This window comes from Molossus molossus, unplaced genomic scaffold, assembly GCF_014108415.1.
Source record: "Molossus molossus isolate mMolMol1 unplaced genomic scaffold, mMolMol1.p scaffold_m16_p_6, whole genome shotgun sequence".
NCBI classification, from domain to species: Eukaryota; Metazoa; Chordata; class Mammalia; order Chiroptera; family Molossidae; genus Molossus; species Molossus molossus.
Window position 1 is genome coordinate 65,829,389 of NW_023425399.1, and position 21,138 is coordinate 65,850,526.

At 44.2% G+C, this 21,138-nt stretch overlaps 1 protein-coding gene across 1 annotated transcript in view; it reads left to right on the plus strand.

Moving 5' to 3' along the window:
• LAMA1 (laminin subunit alpha 1) overlaps window positions 1–19,066 on the plus strand; it is a 144,286-nt gene extending 125,220 nt beyond the window's left edge. The window contains exons 52-63 of the mRNA XM_036245948.1: window positions 246–360; window positions 548–709; window positions 4,153–4,304; window positions 4,982–5,167; window positions 6,548–6,683; window positions 8,122–8,234; window positions 11,511–11,700; window positions 12,241–12,399; window positions 12,903–13,056; window positions 14,767–14,900; window positions 18,061–18,283; window positions 18,906–19,066. Of these exons, the coding sequence (XP_036101841.1) occupies window positions 246–360; window positions 548–709; window positions 4,153–4,304; window positions 4,982–5,167; window positions 6,548–6,683; window positions 8,122–8,234; window positions 11,511–11,700; window positions 12,241–12,399; window positions 12,903–13,056; window positions 14,767–14,900; window positions 18,061–18,283; window positions 18,906–19,066 (1,885 nt within the window). The remainder of the gene's footprint in view (window positions 1–245; window positions 361–547; window positions 710–4,152; window positions 4,305–4,981; window positions 5,168–6,547; window positions 6,684–8,121; window positions 8,235–11,510; window positions 11,701–12,240; window positions 12,400–12,902; window positions 13,057–14,766; window positions 14,901–18,060; window positions 18,284–18,905) is intronic.
• The last annotated feature ends 2,072 nt before the right edge of the window (window positions 19,067–21,138 follow it).

Consider the following 21,138-nt stretch of genomic DNA (forward strand, 5'->3'; position numbering starts at 1 on the left):
GACTGCACCAAATGTAATTATTTCCTTCAGGACAAAGTTCATGAATTAGCAGTATGGGCAACAGTTAATGACTTCTCCAGTCATGTGATCCTAGGAAGTCACATTGGCTGCCCTTGACCCCATGGGGACAAATGTTCTGTCTACATGGAGTCTGGATTGTAATCTCTGCACTATAACTTCTTATTGCAGTGCCCTGTCTTTCTTATACAATGGAATTATAATCTTTGTTGTTCTCATGTCCTCAGGAAAGGCATCACCAGCAAAAGCTACGTGGGCTGTATCAAAAACCTAGAAATATCCAGATCAACCTTTGATTTACTCAGAAATTCCTATGGAGTGAGAAAAGGCTGCATACTGGAGGTGGGGGGCATTTTATTAATATTGAAATAAGTTTCTATACATGCCCACTGATTTACCAACAACCTAAAGTAATGAAAACCAAAGCAGGGGGGTGAAGAGGAGAGACGGGCAGGTCAGCAGCAACTCCTGCGTGGGCGGTTCGGCACGCAGATGGACCTGACGGTGCTTTCTTTTCCTTTGTGACCAGCCTATCCGAAGCGCTAGCTTCTTGAAAGGTGGCTACGTTGAATTACCACCCAAGTCTTTGTCACCAGAATTGGAATTATTGGCAACATTTGCCACCACGAACAGCAGTGGTGTCATCCTGGCTGCCTTGGGCACGCAAGGGGAGAATCCACAGGCCCAAGGGGTGAGTAGCGCAGATACTGAGGAGCCACGAGCTCAGGAAGGGAATGACTTGGGCATCACCATCTATTGTTTATGGGAATGCAATTTTTATAAGTAAAAGTGACTGTTGCTGAATGTCCTTCCTTATGAATCAGTGATCTCTTTGTGTTGCATAAACCATGTGCCTTGTCTGGCTTTGAGAAGACACTTGCTGTCTGCCTCAAATTCTTTTTAAACTCATTCAGATGGCACATACTGAGTTCCCTTCCACATGGTGTAGTGGTTCTCTTCATCTTATGGCTAAAAGAGCAAGTCCTCAAATTCTGTCAGGTTTTTAGTATACTGCTCCATGAAGCAGGACTTTATTTACCTATTATTCTAGGACTGAAAGGAACAGTAAGAGACAAGTGGCCGGCCTGTGATGAGTGCCGTGGACCAGCAGGGGGAGAAGAGAGAAAAGTTGGTGTTTTCCATATTAATATTTGATTTCAGTAGCATAGGTGACATTTACCCTTTCCTCTGCTTAAACTTGCGTATACCACATAATCTGAAGAAACTTCACACGATGCTAATGTATCATCTTAATGAAGTAGAGGCCAGGAAGCTACAGCTTACAGAGTGCTGTCCTCTACCATGAAAGACACTTAACAGACGTGACTGTGCAGTTATCACAACCACTCTGCAGAGCAAATGCTGCTTCCTGTATTCTGCAGAGGAGAAATGGGTTCAGAGAGCCTGTTTAACCTGCCCAAGCTCACACAGCTATACTACATACATGTCACAGCTAGGACTGAAACACCAGTCTGAAGACCCCAAATACCTCTCAAGCCACTCGATGAAAGGCTAACCCTGACAGATTGGTTTCCAGGCTCCAACAGTCTTTTTCTTTTAGCTGAGGTGAAATTCACATAACGTAAAAGTAACTGTTTTAAAGTGAATGATATAGTGGCATTTAGAGCTCTCACCATGTTGTAAGAACACCTCCTCTATCTAGTTCCAAGACATTTTCACCACCCAAAATAAAAGCCTATGACATTAGGCAGACACTCCACCCCACCCCCCACCTCAGGAACCACCAATCTTCTGTCTGTATCTGGGAATAAATTTATCTAGTCTATTTCATATAAATGGGTTTCTAGAACGTGATCTTTAGTGTCTTTCACTTAGCATGTTTGTATTTCACTTAGCATGTTTTCAAGGTTCATTCATATTGCAGCATATATCAGTACTTCTTTTTATGACTAATTAACATTCTGCTATATGTATACGTGGTGTCTCTCAGCCTGCTGGGATCAGTGCAATGCAATGAAACTACAAGGACACGCTGCTTGGAGTGAGGGGGAGATTTGCAAGGTAGCAAATGCTCCAGATCTCTGGACACAGTCCCCTTTATTTGCAGATTGGTACCCCCAGGTTACAAGTGTTTTTAAGTAAATTATATCCTTGAGATGGCATTACTGCATACACCCTAGCTTTGTCTCTTGCTTTTTATGGGAAGAGACCTTGAAGCCAAAAGATAACCCTTATACACATGCAAATGAAGTACTCAGTACACCTGGGCCAGGTTCCAGTCCCCACCCCCCCACTCTCCCCAGCTAGGATTCTGAAAATGCATTAACACAAGGTTGAGAGTGCTTAACACAAAGTCAAAACATGTCCATTTTCCAACCCCCCTACCCCACATGTATGGTGTAATTTGTATTAGTTCATTTATGAATATTTGGGGTTGTTGCTACTTGTGAATACTGTGTTGTAGACCAAGGAGACAGACCAGACTCAGACTCAGAACTGGGTTCAAATTAAGAGAGCTTTACTCAGAGGAGAGAGCAGCCCCAAGCTCAGGGGGTGGGTTGCTTATATAGTTGTTTTAGCCCCTGTTAAGGAATTTGGATTAAGGGTATGCGAGCAAGCAAGCACGTACAGAAGCAGATATTTGCAGTTAGCTGTTATGCCTGAGGGAACAATCAGTTTCTGTGTACACAAAGCAATGGTTATGTATACAATGCAGTGGTTATCTATTAGCAGATAGTTCTTTAGGGCAAGGTCATGTGTTTGTCCTTTACAACTGCTGCTATGCATATTCACATACAAAATTATTTTGAGTATTTGTTTTCACTAGGAGCAGAATTGCTGGGTCATGTGATAATTGTATGTTTAACTTTTTGAGGACCCATCAGACTATTTTCTTCCACCAGTCTTAAGAGGACCACTTGCAAATCTAAGTTTGCTGTGAAGTCAGCAAGAAGGAATGCGGTCGTGCAGGCTAGCAGTTCTGCTGGGGGACCTCCTTTCAACATAGCACAAAGTTTTAAGAACTTTAAACTTTTTCAAACTCTTTGACCCTTAATCCCATTTTTATAAATATTAGAAATGATTTCACAGGAAAAAAAGTTAAATGTTCATTATGCATGCTCATTAAAAATTATATATAACTACCTAAATTTTTTAATTAATCCTCACCTGAGGACATTTTTTTCCATTGATTTTTAGAGCGAGTAGAAGGGAGAGAGGGAGAGACAGAGAGAAAGAGACATCTCTGTGAGAGAGACACATCAATTGGTTGCTTCCCTCAAGCGCTCTGACCAGGGCCAGAGATTGAACCAGCAACCCAGGTACATGCCCTTGACCGGGAATAAAACCCTCAATCCTTCAGTGTGAGAGCCAATGCTCCAACCACTGAGACACACAAGCCAGGGGAAACTACCTAAATTTTTAACAATAAAAGGAATAGATCCCACAATGAGATAGTACCTCACATCTGTTAGAATGACAATCATCCAAAAGACAAGAAATAACAAATGTTACCAAGGCTATGCAGAAAAGGTAACCCATCTGTATTCTTGGTGGGCATGTAAATTGGTGCAGCCACAATGGAAAACAGTATGGCATTTTCTCAAAAGTCAAAAACAGAACTACAGTATGATCCAGCAATTCTACTTCTGGGTATATATTGAAAGGAAATGAAACCACTACCTGGAAAAGATATCTGCACCCCCATGTTCATTGCAGCATTATTTACAATAGCCAAGACATGTATGTTAACTAAACTTATTGTAATCAGTTTGCAATATATACATATATCAAATCATTAAGTGTACATCTTAAACTAATACAGTGTTAGATGTAAATTATATCTCAATACCACTGGAAAAAAGAGAAATAGTAATCACTTACAATGTATGTATTTGTTGGTATATAATGTAGCAATAAATAATAAGTATGAAGACTGTATGGAAATACAAATCTCTGATATGGTGTGTGGTAATAACATAATATAGAATGTAAAGTATATGAATAGAAATTAGAAAGTAATATAAAATATTTAAAATGGTTGTTTTAGATAGTGATATTTTTAAGACATTGCTTACTTGGAGTTAATATTCCCACATCATCTTCATAAGGTGATAATTTAAAAAATCATAGGGTAATTTTTTTTTCTGTGGCATTCTCTATGCATCTTTCTAGCCCTTCTTTTCCATCCTGCTGATTGAAGGCCACATTGAAGTGCATGTCAGTGCCGGGGCTGGACCGAGCCTGAGAAGAGCTGTCCTGCGTGCCCCCACGGGCAGCTACGGCGACGGACAGGAGCATTCTGTCTCTGTGACGAGGAGCGGGAGGTATTTGTGTACCTAGGGCATGGTGGCCTTGTGAAGGCTCCCCAGCAGGAACCTTGTAATGCTCCTTTTTGTATAAATGATTGGGATGATTCCTAATAACAGTCGGAGTTTTTATAGTTCCAAAATAATTCTACAGCCTTGCTAGAATACCTCTTTAGGAATGGTTTTATGTGCTTTATCATGTTTGCAGAATTTTCCATAGCTGAACTTTAACTCTGCCCTTTTTCTGAGGCTTAGTATAAGTTATCTTTACATTAAGTTAATTCTGTGACAAATAGTATTATATCAATGAATAATAAATGGTAAAATAGTAAATAATAAAATGTGAAGAATAAGATAGTAAATAGTGCAATATCAACATTCCTGTATATTTACCTTCAAATAGACCAAATGTTTTAAAAGCACACTGTGAATTTTATTACAGGTAAAGTAAAAAAAAAATACTCTCCAAAAACTAATTGAATTTAATAATATTTAATAACATTCCATTCATTTTTGGAGAATGTTCAATTGTAGGTTTTAATTTTCAAGATTCACCTTTTTATTCACACACAATGTCATGTTAAAATTTATTTTCAGGGAACTTTTATTATTTAGTAAGTACTTGTGGAATTATGTATTAAAGTGGATAGTTAATTTTCATTGTATTTCCTTTATTTCCTCCTTCGACCTTTTAGAATTATCACTGTCCAGTTGGATGAGACAAATCCTGTAGAAATGAACTTGGGCCCATCAGTGGAAAGCATGACAATAAATGTATCCAAACTGTACATAGGGGGGATTCCAGAGGGTGAGGGGGCAGCAGTGCTCAAGATGAGAAGATCATTCCATGGCTGTATCAGAAACCTCATCTTTAACATGGAGTAAGTACAGCTGTGCCCTCAGTGTGTTTGTGACTCCGGATCTTTCAATATTGAGTACTGACACTATCTGCCATCGAATTGTGCTGTTTGAGATCGCCTAAAATTTTACCAGTTCCTGAAGCGAACCCCATTGTTCTATCATGAAAGTCTCCCAAATGGGTTTTATTAGAATAAAATAATAGATAGATCTGGTCACATATTAAAAAAAATAATAATTGAACATTAGTTCCACAGGACTATCAATAAACAGCAGAAGTCAAATATATTTTTGGCATGCATTTAAGAGAATGTAGAGATTTTGTGATGGAAGTTTCTTGTCTGGAGGTCACTGATTTAAAGGAGCCTTTATAATGAGGCTCCTTGCAGCTTCCAATTATTAGTAGCTTCTTCTAAAACAATTACTGCCTAATTACTAACTGGAAGTCTCCATCCCCTGTGTGGAGCTCATGATGTGGAAGAGAATTAACATGGGCATTTCATTCCTCCCTATTCACCCTGTGCCTGTGGTCAGCGTGCTAGGGGACGAAAGCCATGCTTAGACCTGGGCAGACCAGAGTCTGCACAGGAGAAACAAAATGTGCGCTGAGCCTCAGGAGACTGACGTCCCCTCTTGACTTGCTGCCTTGTGACCTTGAGCAAGGACTTGAATCTTGCATGGTTTCAGTGTCCTTCTTTGTGAAAGAATGAACCCCTTCAGAGTCCTTGAAATTTGCAAAAAGAATAAAACATTGCTTTGGGTTTCAACACGATTATAATATCAGAACCTGGGTTTAGTTATTTGTGTACTTGATGTATTTATTTACCCAATATTCTGCTCGATATAATTGATTAAGCATCTGTGTTCCTGAAAGCTGCGAGGCCGGGAGCTCCGTAGGGCAGAACCACTTCTGGGTGTTGGCAGCCGGGTCCTCAGAGTGTGCCGGTCGGGCATGTGCAGGCCGTGGACAGGCTGCAGGGCTTCAGGGTAAAGAGGCTTAGGACAAGCGTAATCCATGACTTTCTGGCAGAGGAAACCCATAAGAAAGAAGCAGGGTTTAGCTGAAGCCCTGTGCACTGTTGTGAATGCCAGAGGCAGAATCTGGCCCTGAGGTGGCCCAGCCACGGCTGCAGGGGGAGGTGACCGCAGTTGAGCCAACTCCTGAGGGATGTATTCTTAAGAACGGCAGGGTGGACAACATGGGGAGGAGCAGAAACATCAAACAAGAGAATACATAAGGATATCTGGACCTAGTCACTGAAAGATGGTCAATTCAGATACTCTAACAGTCATGTATCAATGTTTTTTAAAAGATTTTAAGTGTTCATTCATCAGAGGACATTGATTCATGTATTGGCTTGTAGTCTCTTAATCAATTTTTAAAACACTTTGTTTGTATCTAGACTTTTGGATTTCACTGGTGTGGTTGGCTCTGAGCAAGTGGACTTGGACACCTGCTTGCTTTCAGAAGGGCTGACGCGGGCTCTTCGTGGAGACGACGGCGAGCTCCCGCCAGAGCCTCAGCCTGTACCGCGTCCGGTAAGAGGGACTTTCCTTCAGTGAATCAGGCAGTTCCAGTCAGGAAAAAGAACACAGTCCAGAGGAAATTAAAGTGCAGGGGAGCAGTGAGGGGGGAGGTACCTGAGGCTGGAGGCTGGGAGCTGACTGCTGTGGGAGTGAGCCTTCTGGGGGACATGGAAGCAGAGAACAGGCTGTGCCGGGGGGGGGGGGGGGGGGGCGCAGGAGCCCAAAGGGAGGGAGAAACACTTGCCTTTTCCACCCAACTACCCTCCAGTCTCCCAGCACAGCCCTCCATTGGCAGAACCAGCTGGAAGTCACTTTGCAAAGGAGCCTGGACAGTTAAGGAGCCATCTCTTTGATGAAAACCATAGAGGCAGAGAGGGGTGTAGTCCTCAGCAAACTCAGATTTCATGTCAGCCTTTACGGATTGCAGGGTATGGTACTCAGGTACCCTCACTGGCTGCCATACTACAAGTTTTTCTCTCTCTGTGTCTATTTTTTTCTTCTCCTAGATTTTTTTTATTGATTTTTAGAGGGAAAGGGAGAGAGAGAGAAACAAGGATGGGCTGCCTCCTGCACACCCCCTACCTGAGACTGAGCCCTTAACCCGGGCATGTGCCCTGAACTGGAATCTAACCTGCAACCCTTGGTCAGTGCATGGGAGGACGCCCAACCAACCGAGCCACATAGGCTGGGGCCCACAAGCTTTTGGCGGGTTTCTGTAAGGGCTCATGATCACTTTGGATTTAGTCAGAAACATGAAAATAAGTACTTAATGTAGGCCATTGTACATATCACTGTTGCTTTAAAAAAATGATTTAATTCATCTAGGAAAAGCCAGTTTTGACCAAATATTTTAAATGACAGTCATTTTTTTTTTTCTCTCCCCTTTTCCTGTTTCTCTATTTCCTTGGTTGAAAGCATGCACCCTAATTACTTAGATGATGGTGCAGTCAAGAGAAAAGCAGTTCCTTCAGGCTAGTCTTGAGTTCAGGTCAGTGTGTAGAGGGCACTGTCTGGCACTGCCGGTGCCCAGGCACCTTCTCTGGCTCCTCACATTCTGCCCTGGGGGTCTAGGAGCCCCTTCCAGCCTGGCTCCTGTCGGCTTCACCTTCTCCTGTCTGTGACAAACTAGAGGCATCAAACTTGGAGGCCCTGCTGTCCCCTGTGGGCACTGCCAGTGTCCCAGGCCTGTGCTGCAGCTGGGGGGGCAGAGCAAGGCTTCACCACTTGAGTGGGGTTGAGGCGAACAGCGGGAGCTCTAATTGCCTTCTCAGAAAGATAAAGGGCGGACAAGTAAATTATTTAAAGCAAAGATTAAATCAGTGCAAACATGTATTTGTGGTGGTTAGTCTTCTGATACAATTGCTTCTGAGATGTTTTCTTTATGGAAAAATGTGCATGTGTTAATGGGGATCCTGGCAGCACATGGCTGAGTCTTTCGTGTCTCTCACAGCAACAGTGTGCCATGGACGGAGCCCCAGAGCGTGTCCCCCACGCTCACCAGTTTGGCCTCGCGCAAGGCAGCCATTTCGTGCTGCCCTTCAATCAGCTGGCTGTCAGGAAGAGGTGAGTGTTCTTCTCAGGTCCTTACGAGGTGTCCTGTTGCCAGATGAAAAGGAAGGTATTCTTTAGCAGTGGTCTTTCCTCAAAGCAGCTTCTTGCATTTTATTTTGGAGTGCGCAACTGGCAACCAAAAGGCCACAGTGAGAAGGCGGAGATGGGAATGCAGCCTTCATGCAAACCAGATGCTTACAGTGCGGGCAAGTGGGGTTCACCCCTTGTAAATGGCTGGTTTAGCTTATTTGTACGTATGCAGGGAAGCATGGAGGAATCTGTCTAAATCATTCTTCATTCCGGAATCCGAAGTACCCCGGATCTATCATCATCTAGAGCCTAGATTCTGGACTTTTCACCCCATTCTCCTGTAAGCCTTCACTCATTTGATGAAACTGTCTACCCAGACTCTCTCACTGTGCCCCTCAAAATTCCTGGGGCCACACCCTCACTGTCTACACATTCCGTCTTGCCCTCACACCTGTCCCCAAGGACCCTTCTTTGGCGCAGCCGTCTCACGTGCCACAGATCAAGGCCCGAGGCTGGCCGAGGCTCCTCCGACTCCACAGCCCTCCTCTGCTCGGAACCTCGCTGATCTGAAGTCATGGTTCCCGATTCTGCCCTGGTCTCTTGTTGCTGCCCTCCGTGATCAACTCCATCACCGCCAGACCTCAGTGGAGTGTCTTTTCTCCGCCACTCCCGCCATCGTAGTCCCTGAGTTCCCAGCCACCTGACGCCTGACCTTCCCAGTCCTCTGGCTCAAGTCTGTCAGCGCTTTTCCTCCTTCCCTCTCAGCCCCCCTCCCTCCTGCCCACACCCCCGACTACTTCATACGTGTTCACTCCACCTCCAAACTCTCTGCTTCAAGGATCCTGTTTAGCTGACCCCTTCATCTCCATTCTGTTCTCCCCAGGAGTTCCTCAGCTGCATCAAGACCTCTAAGTCCTCACATTTCCTCATGATCATCATGCCTTACTCAGAGAGGCCATTTTTACACATGTTCCTTTGCAAACTCCCTTAACACGTTTGTCTCTTCTACCGTGACCTCAGGAAAGCCCACACTCAGCCTAAGTCAGGCCCAAACACAAGCGGGTGGTCAAGGCCACAGAAGTACACGCCTCCGTCCACCTGCTTTGATGTTCACAGAGCCCCAGGCTATGTGGGGAGCTAATACATTTCTCCAATGTAATTATTTTTTTTCATAGTGTCTCCTCTTATCTCAAAACTGATATACTCCTCTTTGTGTCCCAGCTGATGACTTGCCTCATTGAGAACTTCATCTGTCCACCTCCATAAAGAGCAATTCACTGCCTTTGTCCCCAGCCCTCCACCTCTCCCCTGCCACCACGAGGGACAGTCTTTGTTCTCCCTCTCGCTTGCCCTTCGGAGCCTGTCACCTCTGTCCTCTCAGAGAGGACGGCAGCACCCAGTCTCCCTCTTTCATGCATGATTCCCATCTGCATAAAAACAAGCATCACCACTCTCGTCATCAGTGATAAGAAGAGCGAACACTGTGTCACAGACAGTCTCAGTATTTTACACACACACCCTACCTATGTCTTCATAACTCTCCTATGAGGAAAGAATCATTGTTATCTTCATTTTATAGACAAGGAAACTGAGGCACAGGGAATTAAGTCATCCACTCAGTCACACAGCAGAACTGGAATTCAAACCCAGGCAACACAGCCCCAGAGTCTGTGCCTGTAGCCATGCCCTGGCTAGTAGTTTCTAACTTGTAAAACAGGAACTCTCCCGGAGACCCCACACCCCTCCCCACTCCCTCACACACGCTGCCCAGGCTCTGTTGCACACTGATTTCTTGAAGGAGCTGTCTTATGTGGCTGTCTGCCTTTTCTCAGCCCTCATTCCCTGCCCTGCCCATCCAGTCAGCCTCCGCTCACTTTTCTGCTGCTCTTTCATGTACACGCAGCGCTTCACAGTGTGCGTGTCGTCCTTGCGCAGGGGCCCTGCTAATCTCTGCATTGTTCTCACTTCAGTGTGTGTGCTCCTCTGTTGCTCCTGCCAGAGTCGTCCTGAGACTCGCTTGTCCACGTCCCCTTGTGCCTCCTCTGCTGGGCCCTCAGCAGCAGCATGCACACCTGGCCACTCGACATCCTTGGCCCACATGCTCCTGATGTCCTGCTCTCTCCTGTCTGTTCCTGCTCAGTCTCCTTTGCTGGCTCCTCTTCCATCAGTGAAGGCCAGGGCCCCCTCTACGTATCTCCCAGGGCGGCTTTGAAATACCTTCTACTTGCCAACACCCACATCTCTAGCCCTGACCTTCACTTGAAACGCAGGAGTTGTATATCCAACTGGCTATTTGACATCTCCATGGATTGGGACAAGCTCCTCAACCTCAATACAGCAGAAAGAAATTCACAATGTCCCCAAACTTGTTCTTGTGGTCTCTGCTGTTTTGTAGACATCATTACCATTCACTTGGTTGCCCAAGGGCCAAACCTAAAGGTTATTTTCTTTCTCTCATTCTCCAAATTCAGTCCATCTGAAAGCTCTATTGCTTCTTCCTCTAGAACATTTCATGCATTAGTTCACCTCCTCTGCACCCCCTGCCCCAGCCTAAGCCACCACCAGGCCTCGTGGACTTAAACAGCCGCCTGACTGATGCCTGCTTTCATCTGATTTGTTCTTCACATCAGGAGTTTCTTTTAAGATATAAATCAAGTCTCACTCTTCTTAAAACCCTCCTCTGACTTCCCAATGCACTTAAAATAAAATCTGAATACCGACTCCCAGAGCCCCTCATTCATGAGGGCGGAGCCACACCCCCTCTCCTATCCCAGTGTGCTTCAGCAGCATCGCACTGCCTTCTGTGGAAGGGCACCACGCACACCTTTCCCTCCCCCCACGTGGTGCCGTCTCCCACGTGGCCCTATGAGGGTTCCTGCTGAGGTCTGAGGTGCGTGCTCCTGTCTATCGCTCAGAGCTCAGCCGAAATACCACCTTCAGAGTGCCTACTTGACTACTTAATATGGCCACCTCGCGACCCAAGCCTCACTCTCTGGTATATTCTGGTGTTTGTTTCATAGGATAAGGGAACTTGCCTTTGGTCACCGCCTTAGCCTCAGCTCTGGAACAGTGCCTGGTAGATAGAGGCACACAGTAACCATTAGTGGAATGAACTGGTGGGTAAATGAGTGACTCACTCTCCTGAGATGCTAAATATAAATGTTGGCATAATTATTGGGTTCTCGCTTTGAGGTTATTTTAGAACGCAAATGTGAAAGCTTATTCCCTTCTGAGGGCCAAGCTTTTGTTTTTCTGCAGGCTCTCGGTTCAGCTAAGTATCCGAACATTTGCCTCCAGTGGTCTGGTTTACTACATGGCTCACCAGAACCAGGTGGATTATGCCGCACTCCAGCTGCACGGGGGCCACCTGCACTTCATGTTTGATCTTGGGAAAGGAAGAACAAAGGTCTCTCACCCTGCGCTGCTCAGTGATGGCAAGTGGCACACGGTATGCTCTCGGGAAGTTTCTGGTCACTCCTTCCAAGTTGCAGTCCATCTATCCTCATAGTGAGATCATTCCCTAGGATTTCTAGCTTGCTTTGTGTTTGCTATCTCTCTTACAGAACATAGCACCTTGCAGTCAGGGACCTTTTCTGCTTCCTGGAATGTCCCCAGGGCCTAGCTCAGTGCCTGACACCTCATAGGCGCTCAGCAAACATCGGTGGAATAAATGAAAGTACCAAAAATGTTCTCCACTTCACAAGAAGTAAATTAAGCCCACCAAGGCTTGAATGGGCCAAACCTGGGATCATGCTCCTGCTTTCTTATCAATAGGACTCTGGAACACTTTCTTCTCTAGATCATGCGTTACCTGTGCCTGCTTCCCGCCTCTGCCAGGCTCAGTCTCTCCACAACACCAGCTGTGTAAGATTCTTGGTCATCCTTCAGGATGTCAATTAGGTTATTTCAGCTATCATGAACAGAGTTGCAAACAAACATCTGTTAAAGTTTTCTGATCCTTAAAAATGATGATTTCATTTTGCTCTAGGTCAAGACAGAGTACTTTAAAAGAAAGGGCTTCATGACAGTTGATGGCCAGGAATCCCCCATGGTGACCATGGTGGGCGATGGCACCACCCTGGATGTGGAAGGAAAGTTGTACCTAGGAGGACTTCCCTCCGATTACAGGTCCAGGAACATTGGAAATGTAAGCAGCGTTTTCTGTTTGGGGCCCATTTTACCTTTATCATCGTTGTGTTTGTTTTTAGAGAAACGCGTTTATGTTTAAATTGCCCTTTTTTGGACCTGGGGTTTGGCTGAAAGATGCAAACCTTTCAAACCACATCCCTACATTGTGTGTTCGGGCTTTTCCTTGAAGCTCAGCCAGCCCTCCTGTTAATGAACATTGATTTTTCTTTCCACAGCCGCAGCCCCAGTTCAGTTCAGGAAAGTTCAGGGAGTTTGTATTTGCAGAATAGAAAACTCTTCATTCTAAATTTCCACGATATTTACTCAAAATAATAGAAAATACATTTACTGTAATATTAGCAAAGATACTTAAAGTAGCTTTAAATTAGACGTTCATGTGAAGTATTGTGGCAATTCGATTTTAAAAACCAAACGATATTTTAATGTATTTTGTTGAGTATAGGAAAATGTGCTCTTGCCCTTATTGTGTTCACCACCATCCACTCATGTCGTTTGGTTTAGATCACCCACAGCATCCCCGCTTGCATTGGGGAGGTGACAGTGAACAGCAAGCCACTGGACAAGGACAGCCCAGTGTCTGCATTTGCAGTAGCTGAGTGCTATGCAGAGGCCCAAGAAGGAACTTTCTTTGAAGGAAGTGGATATGCAGCTCTTGGTACGTGTTATCAACCATCTTAGGAAAAATCTTTGGGATTCACCTGTACTCGAAGACGATAATGGGCTTAAGAATTATGTAATAGGGCAGGACTCACTGGACAAGGCCGCAGCAAGACCACATTTAGTTAAATGTTCCCGTTTATTCTGATTTCTCCACTTCTAATGTCTAAGTCTTCAATTCTTGTGCCATTCAGAATGCCTGGCAAAGGCGTCCAGCCCCAGGCAGTGCTGTCCCTGGCAATATGGGGCCCTGGTTCCATCTGTACCCTCCCCAAGTTTATGTAAGACAAGCTCTCGCTGTTCAACTTCAAAAAGGCCTTTGAATGAAAAGTCAGAAGCATATAGACAAGCCAACCAAATACAAGTCGAATTTGATAAAAAAAAAAATTAACTCCATTTAGATTGTTAAGAATATTAATGAATTAGAAGTAGAGGAATTTAAATCTCTAAATTGCCTTGGAACGTCAATTCCTCACACTTAGAACTAGCCCTGGTCATGTGTCTGACATTGCCTCTTCGTTTTAGATGCTTCGTTTGTTGGTTAACTTGCAGTTCGTGTCAGATCCCTGCTCCTCTCCGCCTGGTTCTCCTTTCCATCACAGGGACTCCTTCTCTGGCTCCTCTGCCCGCAGGCTTCCAGGAGGAAGACTGCGGCCGGAGGGAGGATGGGGAGCTAGTACACGTCTCTCCTTCACTCTGTGCTTCCGAGCTCTGGGAACACCAACTTCTCCCATTTTTTTTCAGCCGGGGTGTGGTAACAACTGTCTGCTGTTGCTGATCTCTTCAATTTATCGCAACATTTTTATCACCTGACTAATTTGCTAAATTAAATCTCCACTTAAAAAAAACAACAACAAACTAGTGGGGGCTTTGGGTAGCTAAGTTGGTTGGAGTTGGAGCATCATCCTGATTTTCCAAGGTTTCAGGTTCAATTCCCGGTCAAGGCACATACAAGAATCAGTCAATGAATGCATAAATACGTAGAACAGAAATTGATGTATGTGTATGTGTCTCTCTCAAATCAATCAATAAATAAAAAAATAAAATAAAAATAGCCCTAGAAAGTATGGTTTAGCGGTAAGAGCGTCACCCACAGACTAAAGAGTCCCAGGTTCGATTCTGGCCAAGGGCACGGACCTCTGTTGTGGTTTGTCCCCGGCCCCGGTTGGGGTTGTATGGGTGGCAACCAATCAATGTGTCTCTCTTACATCAATGTTTCTCTCTCTCTCTCTTCCTCCCTCTCTCCCTCCAGCTCTATCTGAAGATTAATGTAAAAAAAATATCCTCAGCTAAGAATAAAAAATAAGATAAATAAAAATAAAAAACACCTAGTATGTAAAATGAACTATTCTTGTATAGATGATGAAGGGATTATATTGGTTATATCCTTTTTGCTTTTTCCCGTGGCTCTAGATGAGAGGATGGGCCTGCTTTGGCTGCAGTCTGGCTTAGCGCCGCTGAGTGTGTGTCTTTAGAACTGTCACTTCATCTTACAGATGTGCAGGCTGAGGCTCAGAGGGGAGAAGTGACTTGCTCTGATGGATCTGGATCCAGAGAAAGAGCTGGGGCCAGGTCTCCCGAGCCTCAGTCAGGATCCAAATGTCCTGCCTGACCAGCCTACAGAGTGGTGGTGGGCTCTCTCCAAGCCTGGGCCTCCTGGGCTGGGTGAGATTCACCCATAACTCGGGGCTCTCCTTGTGTTTTTCAGTCAAAGAAGGCTACAAAGTTCGATCAGATGTAAATATCACACTTGAGTTTCGTACGTCCTCAGAGAATGGCGTCCTCCTGGGGATCAGCAGTGCCAAAGTGGATGCCATTGGATTAGAGATTGTGAAAGGCAAGGTAGGTGCTTCATCTCAGTGAGGTCCCTCCCTTGCCCCAGTGTCAGAGACAGAGCAGCTGAGAAGCAACAGAAACACCTAGACCCACACCTCCAATTATACACTTTAATAGAACAGAGAAAAGGTTCGGTTAATATTAAAAAATAGATAATCCTAAAATACTTTTAAATAATTTCTTTAAATGATTTTGAAATTAAATTTCAAACAAAATTACAGCTACAATGCAAAGAACTTTTCCTGAATCATTTAAACTAAGTTGCTAAACTGATGCTTTATTTTTCCTAAATTTATTTGGAAATAATTACAGATTCATAGGGAGTTGCAGAGAAATGTGCAGAGCGGTCTTCTTTCACATTCACCTAGGCTCCTCCAGCGGCAGCGTCTTGCATAGTCCTAGTACAACAGCAAACCTATGAGACTAACATTGGCACAATCCTCTGAGTTTAAGTTACTGTTATATGTGTACATGTGTTTTCCCATATGTGTAGCTTCATATAACCCCCATCACAATCAAGACATGTGATTGTACCATTACTACAAGTCTCCCTTGAGGTACCCCCTCTTTCTTTCTCCCCCTGCGTCCTCACCCCTGCCAACCACTGCTCTGTTCCCCATCTCTCTGTTATTTCAGGGTTGTTAGACAAACGAAGTCCCGTATGTGTGTGTCCTCCTGAGGACAACTCAGCCTCATTTTCTGGTGGTTCATCCAGGTTGTTATGTGTATCATAGTTCATTTCTCTTTATTTGCGAAGTATTCCATGGGATGATGGACCACAGTTTAATTTTTTAATGCAAAAAATTTTTTTCTATAACTATTCTGCTCTTGCTTTTCAGGCTCTAGTCCTCAACTTGGGAACAAAATGAACTCAACAATTAACAGTACTTTAGTCTCTTCTGTTTTAAACCTGCCTCCTTCAGAGTTCCTGCCGATTCTCATTCTTCCTCTCCCCTTTGGGTCCATCTGTGCGCATCTTACTGGCAAAATTTAGGGCAAGGGAGCCTTTTTTTTTTTTTTTTAATCTTCACCTGAGGATAATTTTCTGTTTATTTTCATATAGAAGGGGAAGGAGGGAGGGATGGAGTGAGAAACATCAACGTGAAAGAGACACATCAATTGGTTGCTTCCTGCACGACCCTGACCAGGGCCGGGATGAACTGCAACCGAGGTACGTGCCGTTGGCTGGAATGGAACCCGAGACTCAGTGGTCTGCGGGCTGCCGCTCTGCCGCTGAGCCAAACCAGCCAGGGCAGAGGGGAATCTGAATTGCCCTTTTTGTTTTCTGTGTGCTCTCTCCTGACAGCAGGTGAGGTATAACCGACTTTCCTCATCTTCGTCGCAGACTCTGCCTTGTGCGCACTTAGCCAGCTGTCCCTGGCTGGCCGGCAAGAGCAGCCTCAGGTCTCCGCCTCGCCAGTGCGGGGACTGCTCCTGGGGATTGGCCATTGTCCCTTGCAGATCAGGTTTCCCATCCCAGCTGTCACGGACACTGCTGCCTCTTCTTTAGCTACCCTCAGTATCCCCCAGAGGGTCAGATGAGAGCTTGGGGATGCCTGCCACGCCACTCATAAGACATGGCGAGTCAGGGTGGTGGTCTCGGGTCCTCCCTCTACCTAACTGCTCTTTGCCACCTTTCGTACTACGCTGCGGTCAGCTCAGGTTGTTGTGGGACTAAGGTGCTTGACTCTTCTTGAGCAACTGCCACTGGAAAACAAGGAGCAAGTCTCTGCTCTAGATTCCTGCACACGGACAGCTTGTTTCCAGCATTTTCTGCTTATTGCCCAACACGGCTGTGTCTCTAGGAGACCCTAGAATGGGGGTGGGGAGAATATAAGAGTCATTTGACCTCTTGCCCTTCACCTCTTCTTCCCACTTCATCTTCATGTCCAAACAAAACGGCCTCTACACCATATTGCTGCTTCTCTCCATGGTGACTTATAGCCAACTTTTTTCCTCATCTGTACTTGAAAAGAATTTTGGAAAATTGTGGATTCATTTTCACATTTTTATGTGACATCTGAAAAATGTTATCAGAAGTGTAATAGTTGCAAACATTGTAATGTCTGATGTATTGTGTGTTTTATTGCTATTATTGAATTATTATTTATTGTTCTCTTAAAACATTGTAGTGGTTGCCCAGTGTTTATAATATACATCTTTAATTTGTCACAATCTACCTTGAAGTAATACTGAGTTGAGTGTCACATATAAGAATCTTATAACAGTATACACAGTTCCTCCCTGCCATCTCTTGCAAGTCTTAGATTTCGTATTACCACTTGCTGCGGTACATCATCTATAGTCTGTGAGAACGGAGTTGGTAAATGTTCCTTCACAGGGCTAGCAACTGCTGTGAACTGGCACCCCAGTACACCCCTCAGCTCCTGTTATCCTGTAAAGGGGATGGATTTCAGGACAGTGCTGAGACAGTGGCTCAGGTTTGTTCCCATGGGAGGTTGCCATTGCCCTTTCTGAAATTGCAGGGATAAGATAGCATCTCTCACCCAAGGACATTTTTTTACATTTATCTTCAGGTAGAGCAGTAGGGAAAGAGGAGGGAAGAGAGCGAGAGAAACATTGATGTGAGAGGGACACATCAACTGGTCACCACCCACATGACTCCAACTGGGGCAGGGGACAAACTGCAACTGAGATACGTGCCCTTAGCGGGAACCAAACCCAGGACTCTCTGGTCCGCAGGCCAACGCTCTAACTGCTGAGCCAAACTGGCAAGGGCACGTCTGAATTCTTTAAGAGGCTATTTTTTTTATCCTCACCTGAGGACATTTTTCCATTTTTTGTTCAGATAGAGTGGGAGGGAGAGAGAGAGAGAGAGAGAAACATCGATGTGAAAGGGACACAGCGAGTGGCTGCCTCCCTTACGACCAACCAGGGCCGGGGACAAACTACAACCGAGGTACATGCCCTTAGCGGGAACTGAACCTGGGTCTCTCTGGACCACAGGCCGACGCTCTAACCGCTGAGCCAAACCGGCCAGGGCTGAAGCTATTTTTAAAAATGAATGTTTGTTGTTATAGTTCACTCTCCTTTTTGACAAAATGCTGGGATTTTATCCACTTCAAGCAGTTTATATAAATGGACTGTGTTTCTTAAATATGGGAACATTCACGAAGATATTTGCTTGTGTCTGTGGTTTGTTTAGCTCTTGTTTCATGTTAACAATGGTGCTGGTAGGATAACAGCCACATATGAGCCCAAGTCTGCCAACACGCTCTGCGATGGGAAATGGCACACACTGCAAGCTAACAAGAGCAAACACCGTGTGGTGCTGGTCGTCGACGGGAATGCCGTTCATGCTGAAAGTCCACACATCCAGTCCACCTCGGTGGACACCAACAATCCCATTTATGTCGGCGGCTATCCTGGTGAGTATGGGGATCTGCTCTGCTCACTCACTTTCAAGGGGCTTTGTCACTAGGGGGAGTCTTAGTTCAGGTGGATATAGAATAGGGATTAACAAATATACATGGTTTGTGTAACAAATCCTTTACATTTTAGAAAGGCCATTTCAAATACCTAGGAATTCTTGGAAAATTAAAATAATTTACACATCTAAATTGATGATTAGGTCAAACGTGGAGAACATTGGAAGTGATGTCAAGTAAGCTGGATGAGTTTCCTGAGACAAGTCATCTGAAATGACTTACATTATAAGGAATCATTTTGGGGTGGATACTCACTTTAGAGAACAAACACATGTGTCTTAATCTCTTACATCGGTTTGGGGTTAGAATTATGCATTTTCAGATGTTCCAAGTAACTGTTACAAATTCTAAATTAAACACGTCTTACGACTCTTTAAGTCACAACTATGCCTGAAAATCATTACATGTTAAAAGTTTTTGTTGACTTGTCACAGAAGCTACATATGTGAAATAATATTATTCTAATTTTGATATAGAAACATGTTGAGCTTATTTTTGTTCTTATTGTACTGTCCATGTCATTTAACAACATTAAGCAGGACTTCTCTTCTTTCCTGAGCAGCGGGTGTAAAGCAGAACTGCCTGAGCAGCCAGACCTCCTTCCGGGGCTGTTTGAGAAAGCTCACCCTGATTAAGGGCCCGCAGGTGCAGTCCTGTGACTTCAGCAGAGCTTTTGACCTACAAGGAGTTTTCCCTCATTCCTGTCCTGGGACTGAGCCCTGAACTTCCGGGAAACTCCTCAACTGGGAAAAGCAATCATTGCTTATATTTTGAAGAGAATTTTTTTCGTGAATTAGAATTTCTTCAGTTCAGATTTCCAACTCAGGTTAAATGTTTTCATAGAGAAATTTTGTGTTTATGTCAAACTAAAACTACATGTACAACAAATACCTCTATTAAATAGTTTAAAATGTAAATTGAATTCATTGGCTTTCTTTGTTAAAGTTCTCTTAATGAATTTTTGTAAACATTGCATATTCTGTTAATTACTTGACAGTATTTCACAGTTTGCTCTTTAAACTTTTAGAAAATAAAATATTATTGTAGACAATACTAGATTAGAACAGAAAATACTTTCGTTTCCTGTCTATCAAATTTTAAGTTCTGATTTCTACAGCAGGGAAGCAATGTTATTGGTTATTGTCCAGCAGAGGGCGCCAGCTGTTTGCCGCATAAGCCTTTATCCAGGCTCCAGGTTATAGGGGGTCAAGGGAGCAAAGGAAGGAGCCGGAACCTCCTTTAGCTATATCCTTGTTCAGTCAAAACATAACAGCATTTTTCAGGATTAAAAAAAAAAAGGCATTGCAACTAGTTAACTCATCTTTCATTGTCATGTTATTTTCACCCCTTGGAACAAGACAGTTTTCCTTAATCAGCTATTTTTTCTGGGAGAGTATAATTCCAAAAGAAGGATAGTTTCAAAGCCACACATACATTCTTTTAATGAACTAAGCACTTTTAAACTCAGATTTCTGAAATCGTATTTTATTTTCTCCAAATGTATTTAGTTTTGCTCGGTGACCATGGCTGGGGTCAAAATGGCTGTTGTTCCATAACCTTTAGAAAAATGATTTCGTTTGTCACATGCTTACTCGAAGAGAAGAAGAGGTCTCTATCTCTCAGCAGTGACCTAGTTTTCCAATATGGAAGATGATAAATTCAATTTCTATTTCTGTGAGAGATTTTAATTTGATAAACAGGGAAGGCAACTATGGTCGCGTTCCCTATCACTCTTCTGTGCCTTGCTCATGTTTCTGAACTCTTGTGGCAGTCTGCAGCTCCTTCCCAGTGAAGCATCTGCACTCAGATATTAGAACAAGGTAGCAGCCAACCGTGGAAGCCTGAGTTCTGCAGCACCTGGCGATTTAAGAATGCAGACTCCTGCAGTCTAACGGCAGCCTCTTGGGCAGCTAGGTCAGGCAAGGAGCATTTGCATCTCAGCAGTGAAAATGCACAAGGGGGCCCTCACTGGACTGTGGGTGGCCTTTCTGTTCATGTTTCTACAGAAACCATTGACAGGAGGTGACAGCTCGGACATTCTAGACCTCGGTCCACCACGTTGGGTGAGGAAGTGATTCAAACCAGGAGAGAGCCGATTGTAGCATTGCCGTGGACTTTGTGTTCCTCCCTCCCTCTCCCTCTCCCTTCCTCCTACTCTCCCTGCCCACTAATTAATAGACCTAAAACAGAATTTGGGCCTTTCATGGTGATACCTAGTCACAAGGCCTCTCTTAAAAGATCCCCTCAATGAAACATCCACTTCTCTTATCTTTGGCCTTTCACAGAGAAGAGCAACCTGGGTTTAGATGTCCTCCCAAGAGGGTAAAGACATCTCCGCGTCAAATACTTGGCTCTCACTCCCACTGCTGGGCCTCATACTGGTTCCCTAGCCTCTCTCAGCGAGGCAGAAGTCAGGCCTTTAGAGTAAGGTTTCCAGATGAAATACAGGGCGCCCAGTTAAACTTGAATTTCAGATAAACAACCAACATGTTTGTAGTATATATCCTAATACTGTACAATATCCTATATTTTTTATTTGCTAAATCTGGCAACCCCACTTGAGAGGCCCCAATGATATAAAAGATTATGGCCCCACTTCCTTCATAACCACATGCAACAAAGTCTACTGAAATCAGATGTGGTAATTTATTATTATTATTATTGGGATAAGAACTCTAACATGAAATCTACCCTCTTACCAAAATTTGAAGTGTACTATACACAGCAAGTCTCTAGAATTTGTTCATCTTGCATAACCAAAAGTTTATGCCCATTGAAAAGCAACTCTGCCCCTC